Source organism: Bos taurus, chromosome 4 (assembly GCF_002263795.3).
Source record: "Bos taurus isolate L1 Dominette 01449 registration number 42190680 breed Hereford chromosome 4, ARS-UCD2.0, whole genome shotgun sequence".
NCBI lineage: Eukaryota > Metazoa > Chordata > Mammalia > Artiodactyla > Bovidae > Bos > Bos taurus.
In genome coordinates, this window is record NC_037331.1 from 98,898,783 (window position 1) to 98,911,224 (window position 12,442).

Consider the following 12,442-nt stretch of genomic DNA (forward strand, 5'->3'; position numbering starts at 1 on the left):
GTCAGATCCCTTGGAGAAGATTCTCCCCCCACCTCCTGGCTCTATTCACCACCCGCTCTGGTGCCCTGAGCCCCATGGACAGACCTAGGAAGTGTGTGTCCCAGGCAACAAGGGCCCAGTCTGCTCATTACCTGGGTAAGGGAAGCGAAACCACGGAGCCTGGCTCAGGACGCTGCCTTTGGTGTCAGTGCGGGCCAGGTACCCATAGGCTGTGGGTGCTGAAGGGAGGGCGTCAGTGACTGTGAGCACAAAGCAGAGCAGCCACGAGATGCAGAGCCCCAGCAGTACCTGCGGAAGGGAGGTGCCCTTCACACCTGGTCCCACTCCCTGCCCCTGTCCACACCTCCCAGCAAGGTTGGGCAAAAGAGAGAATTCAGGAAAGCTCTTCAAAATGAGGAAGTGTTGGATTAGGAACCCTCCCAGTGACAACAGAAATCTGTGTGTCAGGGGATAAGTAACACAGTAAAGGAACACAGACAGTAAACCAAAGGGAGACCTTATGCCAGGTAAAGGCCGAAATGTCCAGGAAAGTAGACAAGGCCTGGGTCAGAAGGACTGCAAGCTGACTCCCTTTCTACTGTTTTCTGGTCACATAACTTGCTTCAAACTCCTTGAGCCTGAGTTTGCTCATCTGTACAATGGAATTTCAGCCATTGCTCTGCAGAGCCTGAAGCAGGATTTCTTAAAGTGGGGTCCTCAGATGTATTGGTTTATAATCTCTGGTGGTAGAACTCCAGACATCTGTATTTTTAGCAATGTTCCCAAGTGAATCTTATGCACACTGAACTTCTGAACCACTGGCCTACAGGGTTGTGGAAGGATCAACGAGATCATTACATGGAAGTATCTTTTTTATAATGCAGAATGTAGGTCATAGGTGAATCAGACCTGAAAACACCTTTATGGGGTTGCCAACTGCACCTGCTTGACAGATTGGAACAAATTCAACAGACAAGGCTCTGAAAAAGGAGGCACCGTCTGAATCATCCAGGAACCAATGAGAAAGAACCTAAGCATCTTGGCCCTTCGTTTTGCACCCATAGTGGTGATTCTGGCTACCTCCCCCAGGGCCATGCTCTGAGGACATCCCGGGAAACATGAGGAAGCTGTCCCACACTGCTGACCACTGTGGCAACCTGGGGCAAGCTCTCTGCTCCCGCAGGAGAGAAGCATTGAGGGAGGAGCTGTAGGGCATTAAGCCAATGCTCCCACCACCCATGGGCAGGGTGGGGAGGAGCAGTTAGGGGAGGCCGAGGAGGAGAGGCCACTGCAGGTAGAGAGCATTTGACTTGAGGCCCAACTGGGTGAGCAAGAGGCTGCCCCTCACTCTCCAAGTGAGTCAGCTAAGAATGGCAGTGGGTGGGGAGTGCTTCTTACAGGGAAGATCTGAAACAGGTAGAACTTAGAGGTGTGAGACTTCTTCTCTCGTCCATAAATGGGCACGGGCACTGCGATGTTCTTCAGGTACTGAGAAAACAGCACGATGAGGAAGATGGTCCTGAAACAGAAACAAACCACACCCAACCTGGTGAGCTGGGGCTCATCCAGAGCGAGGATCCAGGAAGCTGGGCCACCATGTGCCTCTGGGTCTGGGGAGTAGGGGCTGCGCTAGGAAGGTCCTCATCTAGGCCCTGCTCTGCATCCTGCCAGCTGGGAATAGGTGGGTGGGCCCCTTTCAGAGGCTGCCGATAGCTGACGAGGAAGAGTGGGCAGAGGACTACTATTCCTTGGGACCTGAGAAATGAGCATGACAGCTGCATAGATCCAAACTGGAGCCACTGAGGCCAGGGTCAAAGCCCATGTGAATGAACACATCCATCTGTTGTTGCCAAATTTCTCCAAAGCTCTGTTTAAATGTTGAGGGCCTCTTCCCCACCTCACTCCTAAGCCTTCCTGACACTCTTCCCCTGCCCTCTCCATCCCCCACAAGCTGGCTGTCACCACCCCATTCCCTGAATAAGCTTGACACTCTGGGACCCTCATCAGTGTCTCCTGGTATCACAGGTACTTGGACTCAAGTCTTAACCCTCCGCTAAACTACCAAATGCTTGAGAGCTGGGCTATGTCTCTGTACCCTTCCCAGGAGCTGGAGGTGTACAAATATTTGCTCAGTGAAAACCTAGGAGGCAAGGGACAGGTAGCATCAGCTGTCTGTGAACCCTGCACTAAGTATGTTTAGACACTGCCTGTGATGAACTCATTGTCTATGAAGACTAATAACAAATAAATAGTAATAATATATTCTAAATAGCCATTTCACTGCTTTTTAAGGTATTATAATGTACATGAACTAGAGAGCCTCTTGATGAGAGTGAAAGAGGAGAGTGAAAAAGTCAGCTTAAAACGCAATATAAAAAAAATTAAGATCATGTCATCTGGTCCCATCACTTCATGGTAAATAGAAGGGGGAAATGTGGAAGCAGTGACAGATTTCCTCTTCTTGGGCTCTAAAATCACTTCAGATGGTGACTGCAGCCATGAAATTAGACGACAATTGCTTCTTGGCAGGAGAGCTATGACAAAGCTAGACAGTGTGTTAAAACACAAAGACATCATTTTGCTGACAAAGGTCCATCTAGTCAAAGCTATGGTCTTTCCAGTAGTCATGTATGGGTGTGAGAGCTGGCCAATAAAGAAGGCAGAGTGCTGAAGCATTGATGCTTTCGAACTGTGGTGTTGAAGAAGACTCTTGAGAGTCCCTTGGAAAGCAAGATCAAACCAGTCAATCTTAAAGGAAATCTACCCTGAATACTTTGGAAGGACTGATGCTGAAGCTGAAGCTCCAGTACTTTGGCCACCTGATGCGAACAGCTGACTCATTGGAAAAGACCCTGACACGGGAAAGACTGAAGGCAGAAGGAGAAGAGGGTAACAGAGGATGACATGGTTGGATGGCATCATCTATTCAATGGACATGACCTTGGGCAAACTCCAGGAGATGGTGAGATATACAGGGAAGCCTGGCATGTTGCAGTCCATGGGATCACGAAGAGTCTGACACAACTTGGCCACTGAACAACAACAGTTGTTCATGAAAGTACTTGTAAACCACCTGAGCTTGCCAATATCCAGGACTCACTCTTTTAACTGGGTAATCTTCCTCTAGAAGGAACTCAAATGGCCCTCCCACCCAGGAGGGTACTTACGTGGCAGCAATCCCCCAGTGGATCCCAGCGTCGTCACCCGCGGGATCAAAGAGAGGCAGGGCCATCAGGGAGATTGTGGGAGCAATGGTCAAGGGGCCGATGAAGCGCATGAGGAAGCCAATGAGGCCTGAGAAGCCCACCAGCATCTGGACACAGGAGGCAACCAAGACGGCTCCCTGCAGCTGAAGAGAAAGAGTGGGGCTCATCAAGTGAGAGCCCGAGGCAGGGTGGGGCCTTCGGCGGGCGGTGCGGAGCCTGCAGTGGGGCGGGTCCTCAGCCCAGCCCAGGCCACCGGGAATGCTGGTACCTTCAGAGGCAGAGCAGAGGACAGAGCTGGACCCTAAGGGAACCAATGGAAGGTGAGCTCTGACCTCATTCCTCTCTCCAGTCCTCTATCGCCAACTGTCTGTTGGACATTTTCACCTTATGTGAAGTTTTTCAGGAAGTAGACTGCAAGGTTATCATGGTGATAATGCTGATGACTTGTAATACTGGTGTTACCCAGTAGTGTATTGACCGTCTTGCTGCTTTACTTTTCTCTGTTTTCCTACTTTCTGACTCAGAGGCTGCCAAAGGGGACAGAGAGTGAATTGTTGAGGTTCTGTGGGCTGTCCAGGCTCAGTCGAAACTTTTCCAGACAAGATGGAAACAAATGAGCTTGCCCGTGTTCTAATTAAACTCCATGGGCAGGCCCTGAAATTTGTATTTTGTACAATTTGGACTTGTCATGAAATATTCTTTTGATTTTTTTCAATCATTTAAAATATAAAACCATTTTTAGCTTGCGGACTTTTCAAAAAACAAACAGAAGACAGGCAACGGTCCAGATTTGGCTCACAGACTGTAGTTTGCCAACCCCTGAGCTATGGGACTCATTGAGTTTATTTCTCTTTTTTTACTTTACTTATTTGGTGTTATACTTTTTTTTTTATCCCTTGCTTTGAAGTCTGATTTCCCAGAAAAGAAAGAAGTCTGATTCCTGCTTTCTTTTGATTAGTGTTAATATAGTATATTCCTCTCCATATATTTACTTTTAATCTACATGTATCTTTATATTTAAAGTAGGTTTCTAGAGAAAGATAAATATAATATTATATCACTTATATATAGATCTTTTTAAAAAGGGTATAAATGAACTTATTTACAAAACAGAAATAGAGTCACAGATGTAGCAGACAAACTTATGGTTATCAGGGGATAAGAGATTCCCTGATAGGGGTGGGGGAAATTAGAAGACTGAGGATGACATATACACACTACTATATATAAAACAGATAACTAATAAAGACCTGCTGTATAGCATGGGGAACACGACTCAGTACTCTGTAATGGTCTGTACATAAGGAGTGGATGTATGTATAACTGATTCACTTTGCTGTGCATCTGAAACTAACACAACACTGTAAATCAACTGTACTCCAATAAAATTGTTTAATAATCAAAGTAGGTTTCATCTGGACAACATATGTGGGGTCTTCTTTTTTTATCCACTCTGACAATCTCTGGTCTTTTAATCAGTGCCTTTAGAGCAATGATGTTCACAGTAATTATTGATCTAGTTGGATTAATATCCACCATATCCATTACTATTTTCTACTTGTTGCCCTTGGTCTTCATTTCTTTCTTGTCTTCTACTCTTTTTCTGCCTTTGGTGGTTTTAACTGATATTTGTATATGACTCCATTTTCTTTCCTTTCTTAGCATAACTATTATCCATTGTTTTCCCTTTAGTGGTTGCCCTAGAGTTTGCAATAAACATTTACAGTGAACTCAAGTCCACTTTCAAATAACACTATACCACTTCCTGAGTCGCATGAATAACTTATAGTAACAAAACAATCCTAATTTCTCCCACCTAGCCATTTTATCATTGCTGTCATTTATTTCACTTATAAATAAGCATACACAAGTATATAAAATTTTTTAAACTACCATAATACCAGAAGGTGAAGTTTAAATTGGTCTAATGTGTTGAAACCTGAGCTCACCATCTCTTCCCTACCACCATTTTCTTACAACATAATGACCATTTACCTGTCCTCTCTATTACTTCTTATCTCCCAGAAAGAAATGACATGACTATTGGTCCTGTATTTGCCTCACTTTCATTTGTGGCTACTATTGTGATGTAGAGTTGGACTGCTAACCATTGGTGGTTTCAAGACTTGAGATGTGTGTCAACAAATATAACCCAGTGAAACATGGAAAAATCTACCTTGAATTCCAATAGGCTGCTGCTGCTGCTGCTGCTGCTGCTAAGTCGCTTCAGTCGTGTCCGACTCTGTGCGACCCCATAGATGGCAGCCCACCAGGCTCCCCCGTCCCTAAGATTCTCCAGGCAAGAATACTGGAGTGGGTTGCTATTTCCTTCTCCAATGCATGAAAGTGAAAAGTGAAAGTGAAGTTGCTCAGTCGTGTCCGACTCTTGGCGACCCCATGGACTACAGCCTACCAGGCTCCTCTGTCCATGGGATTTTCCAGGCAAGAGTACCGGAGTGGGGTGCCATTGCCTTCTCCATCCAATAGGCTAGCTCAGTGAATTAAACCAATCCATTGATCAGTGAAAGGAAGTTGAAACTTGCAAAAACTTTCCCATGTTTACAGCACTGGTGAAAAGCCCTGGACCAGCAGATGGAGCTAAAATACCACAGCTACGACTCTGGGTTTGTGCTCACTCTCAGACACTTGGAAGTGATGTGGGAAAGAAAGAGTAGAGGCTACTGTTCTGGATCTGGACAAGAAGAACCTCTACCCTGGGCCCTGTGCTTTAGAGCAGGGGTTGGCAAACTTTTTCTGTAACTGGTCAGATAGTAAACATTTCAGGTTTTGTGGGCCACATGTAGTTTCTGTCACATATTCTTTTTTTAATTTTAAACAACTTAAAAAATGTAAAAACCAGGACTTCCCTGGTGGTCCAGTGGTTACAACTCCACCCTTCCATGTCAGGGGACAAAGGTTCAGTAGAACACACTCAGCAGCATGGTGTGGCCAATAATAAATAAATAAAATGTAAAAACTATTCTTAATTGGTAAGGAGTAAAAAACAGATTGGGTAACTTCCCTGGTAACTCAGCTGGTAAAGAAACCACTTGCAGGGGAGGAGGAGCTAAGATGGCGGAGGAGTAGGACAGGGAGAACACTTTCTCCCCCACAAATTCATCAAAAGAACATTTAAACGCAGAGTAAATTCCACAAAACAACTTCTGAATGCCAGCAGAGGACATCAGGCACCCAGAAAAGCAACCCAAGTCTTCGAAAGGAGGTAGGGAAAAATATAAAAGACAAAAAAAGGGACAAAAGAGGGAGGGATGGAGTTCCGTCCCGGGAAGGGAATCTTAAAAAGAGAGAAATTTCCAAACACCAGAAACCTTCTCACTGCCAAATCTGTGCCCAGCCTTGGAAGCACAGAGGGCAACATAACAGGGAGGAAAAATAAACAATTAAAACCCGCACATTGCGAGCCCTACGGTAACTCTCCCAGCGGAGAAGCAGCGCAGACGCCTGCACACGCCATTAGCAAGCGGGGGCTGGGCAGGGAGGCGTGGCGCGGGCTGCATTACAAGAATCTGGCCTGAATACCCCGAGCACTATCTGAGCGAAATAATTTGGGCTAGCAAACCAGACTGTGGGATATCTACCACGCAAAAAGCCAGCCCTAACCTATGACACCGCCAGGCCCGCGCACAGAACAAAGGACTGAACAGAGATAGCTGGCGGCAGACCATCCCCCTCCGGTGATAGGCAGCCAGAGCCGGAAGGGGTCAATCGCAGCCCCAGAGAGACATTATCTATAAAACTGTAAGCAGGCTTCTTTGCTAACTAAAACTTCTTGGGGGGTCTGGACGGTCAACATCTGCCTGAGAAGGTGTACCAGTGCACAACTAGGTAACCGAGCGGTGGGGAGGCGATAAGTCGCAGCAATCGCGCGCGCAAAACACCTCATCACCTGAGCTGCTCAGATCTGGGAAGGGCACAAAAAGCAGGCCCAACCGAGAGTCTGCACCTCTGAGGACTACGCGAGTGCTTGAACCTGAGTGGCTTGGACCTGGGAAGTACAGGCAGCCCAGGGCCGGCCACGGATGATTCCCAGTGGAGCAACTTAGAGCCTGAGCAGCCTGGGCAGAGAGGCTACACGCACCGTGAACGAGGTCAGACCCAGTGTGGCTGAGGCACTTTGAGCACACGCCAATGTTATTTCTTTGCAGCATCCCTCCCTACCTCCCCTCAGTGGGACTGCACAAGTGAGCCTATAAAAAAAAAAAAAAAATCAAGTCCTCTATTATTCCTTTAATTTCCACTTTTATAACCGATTACTTTGCAAAAAACAAAAAGACCCTATTTTTTTACAGCAAACTTCATATATATATATATTTTTTAATAATTTTTTGACCTTTTTTTCCCTTTTTCCTTCTTTTCTTTAACATTGTATTTTTGAAATTCCAAACTCTACTCTAGATTTTTAATTTTAGCTTTTTAGTATTTGTTATCAATTTTGTACCTATAGTTTTTTTTTGTTTTTGTTTTTATGTAATTTCTGTGACCCTTTTTTCTTTTTCTTTTTCTCTGTTTCTTTCTCTTCTTCCTTTAAATAACATTGTATATCTGAAATTCCAAACTCTACTCTAGATTTTTAATTTATGCTTTTTGGTATTTGTTATCAATTTTGTACCTGTATTTTTTTTTTTTTTATAATTTATGCGACCTTGTTTGTTCTTGTTTTTTTTTTTTTTTTTCTCTCTCTTTCTTTTTCTTCTTCTTTTTTTAACATTGTATTTTTGAAATTCCAAACTCTACTCTAGAGTTTTAACTTTTGCTTTTTGGTATTAGTTATCAATTTTGTACCTATATTTTCTTTATAATTTTTGCGACCTTGTTTGTTTTTGTTTGTTCATTTTTTCTCTCTTTCTTTTCCTTCTTCTTTTCTTTAACATCGTATTTTTGAAATTCCAAACTCTACTCTAGATTTAAAATTTTTGCTTTTATGTATTTGTTACCAATTTTGTACCTTTAAGAACCCAATCATCAGGACCCATTTTTCACTAGGGAGCAAGATTACTGGCTTAACTGCTGTCTCTCCCTTTGGACTCTCCTTTTTCTCCACTAGGTCACCTGTGTCTCTTCCCTAACCCCTCTCTACTCTACCCAACTCTGTGAATTTCTGTGTGTTCCAGACAGTGGAGAACACTTAGGGAACTGATTATTGGTTGGATCTGTCTTCCTCCTTTTCATTCCACCCATTTATCCTCCTGGCCACCTCTGCCACCTTCCTCCTTCTTCTCTTCTCTGTATAACTCTGTGAACAACTCTGAGCGGTCCAGTTGTGGAGTGCACATAAGGAAGAGATTACTGAATAGCCCACTCTCTCCTCTCTTGATTCTACCCCATCTCATTCGGGTCACCTCTAACTCCCTCCTCACTCTTCTCTTCTCCATATAATGCTGTAAACCTCTCTGGGCGAAACAAGTTTCAGGGCAAGACATACCAAGCAAATTCTCCAGCAGCAAGGAACACAGCCCTGAGCTCCAAGATACAGGCAGCCCAAAGTCACCCCAAAACCATAGACATCCCATAACTCATTACTGGACATTTCATTGCACTCCAGAGAGAAGAAATACAGCTCCACCCACCAGAACATCGACACAAGCTTCCCTAACCAAGAAACCTTGACAAGCCACCTGTACAAACCCACACAGAGCGAGGAAACGCCACAATAAAGAGAACTCCACAAACTGCCAGAATACAGAAAGGACACCCCAAACTCAGCAATTTAAACAAGATGAAGAGACAGAGGAATACCCAGCAGATAAAGGAACAGGATAAATGCCCACCAAACCAAACAAAAGAGGAAGAGATAGGGAATCTACCTGATAAAGAATTCTGAATAATGATAGTGAAATTGATCCAAAATCTTGAAATCAAAATGGAATCACAGATAAATAGCTTGGAGACAAAGATTGAGAAGATGCAAGAAAGGTGTAACAAAAGGACCTAGAAGAAATAAAAGAGAGTCAATATAAAATGAATAATGCAATAAGTGAAATTAAAAACACTCTGGAGGCAGCAAATGGTAGAATAACAGAGGCAGAAGATAGGATTAGTGAATTAGAAGATAGAATGGTAGAAATAAATGAATCAGAGAGGATAAAAGAAAAACGAATTAAAAGAAAAACGAATTAAAAGAAATGAGGACAATCTCAAAGACCTCCAGGACAATATTAAATGCTACAACATTCGAATCATAGGGGTCCCAGAAGAAGAAGACAAAAAGAAAGACCATGAGAAAATACTTGAGGAGATAATAGTTGAAAACTTCCCTAAAATGGGGAAGGGAATAATCACCCAAGTCCAAGAAACCCAGAGAGTCCCAAACAGGATAAACCCAAGGCAAAACACCCCAAGACACATATTAATCGAATTAACAAAGATCAAACACAAAGAATAAATATTAAAAGCAGCAAGGGAAAAACAACAAATAACACACAAGGGAATTCCCATTAGAATAACAGCTGATCTTTCAATAGAAACTCTTCAAGCCAGGAGGGAATGGCAAGACATACTTAAAGTGATAAAAGAAAATAACCTACAGCTCAGATTATTGTACCCAGCAAGGATCTCATTCAAATATGAAGGAGAAATCAAAAGCTTCTCAGACAAGCAAAAGCTGAGAGAATTCAGCACCACCAAACCAGCTCTCCAACAAATACTAAAGGATATTCTCTAGACAGGAAACACAAAAACAGTGTATAAACTCGAACCCAAAACAATAAAGTAAATGGCAATGGGATCATACATATCAGTAATTACCTTAAATGTAAATGGGTTGAATGCCCCAACCAAAAGACAAAGACTGGCTGAATGGATACAAAAACAAGACCCCTACATATGTTGTCTACAAGAGACCCACCTCAAAACAGGGGACACATACAGACTGAAAGTGAAGGGCTGGAAAAAGATTTTCCATGCAAATAGGGACCAAAAGAAAGCAGGAGTAGCAATACTTATATCAGATAAAATAGACTTTAAAACAAAGGCTGTGAAAAGAGACAAAGATGGTCACTACATAATGATCAAAGGATCAATCCAAGAAGAAGATATAACAATTATAAATATATATGCACCCAACACGGGAGCGCCGCAATATGTAAGACAAATGCTAACAAGTATGAAGGGAGAAATTAACAATAACACAATAGTGGGAGACTTTAATACCTGACTCATACCTATGGATAGATCAACTAAACAGAAAATTAACAAGGAAACACAAACGTTAAACGATACAATAGACCAGTTAGACCTAATTGATATCTATAGGACATTTCATCCCAAAACAATGAATTTCACCTTTTTCTCAAGTGCACATGGAACCTTCTCCAGGATAGATCATATCCTGGGCCATAAATCTAGCCTTGGTAAATTCAAAAAAATAGAAATCATTCCAAGCATCTTTTCTGACCACAGTGCAGTAAGATTAGATCTCAATTACATGAGAAAAACTATTAAAAATTCCAACATATGGAGGATGAACAACACGCTGCTGAATAACCAACAAATCACAGAAGAAATCAAAAAAGAAATCAAAATTTGCATATAAACTAGTGAAAATGAAAACACAACAACTCAAAACCTGTGGGACACTTTAAAAGCAGTCCTAAGGGGAAAGTTCATAGCAAAACAGGCATACCTCAAGAAACAAGAAAAAAGTCAAATAAATAACCTAACCCTACACCTAAAGCAACTAGAAAAGGAAGAAATGAAGAACCCCAGGGTTAGTAGAAGGAAGGAAATCTTAAAAATTAGGGCAGAAATAAATGCAAAAGAAACAAAAGAGACCATAGCAAAAATCAACAAAGCCAAAAGCTGGTTCTTTGAAAGGATAAATAAAATTGACAAACCATTAGCCAGACTCATCAAGAAACAAAGGGAGAAAAATCAAATCCATAAAATTAGAAATGAAAATGGAGAGATCACAACAGACAACACAGAAATACAAAGGATCATAAGAGACTACTATCAACAATTATATGCCAATAAAATGGACAACGTGGAAGAAATGGACAAATTCTTAGAAAAGTACAACTTTCCAAAACTGGACCAGGAAGAAATAGAAAATCTTAACAGACCCATCACAAGCACGGAAATTGAAACTGTAATCAGAACTCTTCCAGCAAACAAAAGCCCAAGTCCAGACGGCTTCACAGCTGAATTCTACCAAAAATTTAGAGAAGAGCTAACACCTATTCTGCTCAAACTCTTCCAGAAAATTGCAGAGGAAGGTAAACTTCCAAACTCATTCTATGAGGCCACCATCACCCTAATACCAAAACCTGACAAACATGCCACAAGAAAAGAAAACTACAGGCCAATATCACTGATGAACAAAGATGCAAAAATCCTTAACAAAATTCTAGCAATCAGAATCCAACAACACATTAAAAAGATCATACACCATGACCAAGTGGGCTTTATCCCAGGGATGCAAGGATTCTTCAATATCCGCAAATCAATCAGTGTAATACACCACATTAACAAATTGAAAAACAAGAACCATATGATTATCTCAATAGATGCAGAGAAAGCCTTTGACAAAATTCAACATCCATTTATGATAAGAACTCTCCAGAAAGCAGGAATAGAAGGAACATACCTCAACATAATAAAAGCTATATATGACAAACCCACAGCAAATATTATCCTCAATGGTGAAAAATTGAAAGCATTTCCTCTAAAGTCAGGAACAAGACACGGGTGCCCACTTTCACCATTACTACTCCACATAGTTTTGGAAGTTTTGGCCACAGCAATCAGAGCAGAAAAAGAAATAAAAGGAATCCAAATTGGAAAAGAAGAAGTAAAACTCACACTGTTTGCAGATGACATGATCCTTTACATAGAAAACCCTAAAGACTCCACCAGAAAATTACTAGAACTAATCAATGATTATAGTAAAGTTGCAGGATATAAAATCAACACACAGAAATCCCTTGCATTCCTATACACTAATAATGAGAAAACTGAAAGAGAAATTAAGGAAACAATTCCACTCACCATTGCAATGGAAAGAATAAAATACTTAGGAATATATCTACCTAAAGAAACTAAAGACCTATATATAGAAAACTATAAAACACTGGTGAAAGAAATCAAAGAGGACACTAATAGATGGAGAAATATACCATGTTCATGGATTGGAAGAATCAATATAGTGAAAATGAGTATTCTACCCAAAGCAATTTATAGATTCAATGCAATCCCTATCAAGCTACCAACAGTATTCTTCACAGAGCTAGAACAAATAA

At 42.0% G+C, this 12,442-nt stretch overlaps 1 protein-coding gene across 1 annotated transcript in view; it reads right to left on the minus strand.

Annotated features, from left to right (window-relative positions):
* Window positions 1-12,442, minus strand: part of LOC514257 (uncharacterized) — an 84,250-nt gene that overhangs the window by 12,986 nt on the left and 58,822 nt on the right. Inside the window, 3 exon segments of the mRNA NM_001075657.1 lie at window positions 132-288; window positions 1,378-1,498; window positions 3,147-3,328. Coding sequence (NP_001069125.1) covers window positions 132-288; window positions 1,378-1,498; window positions 3,147-3,328 — 460 coding nt within the window.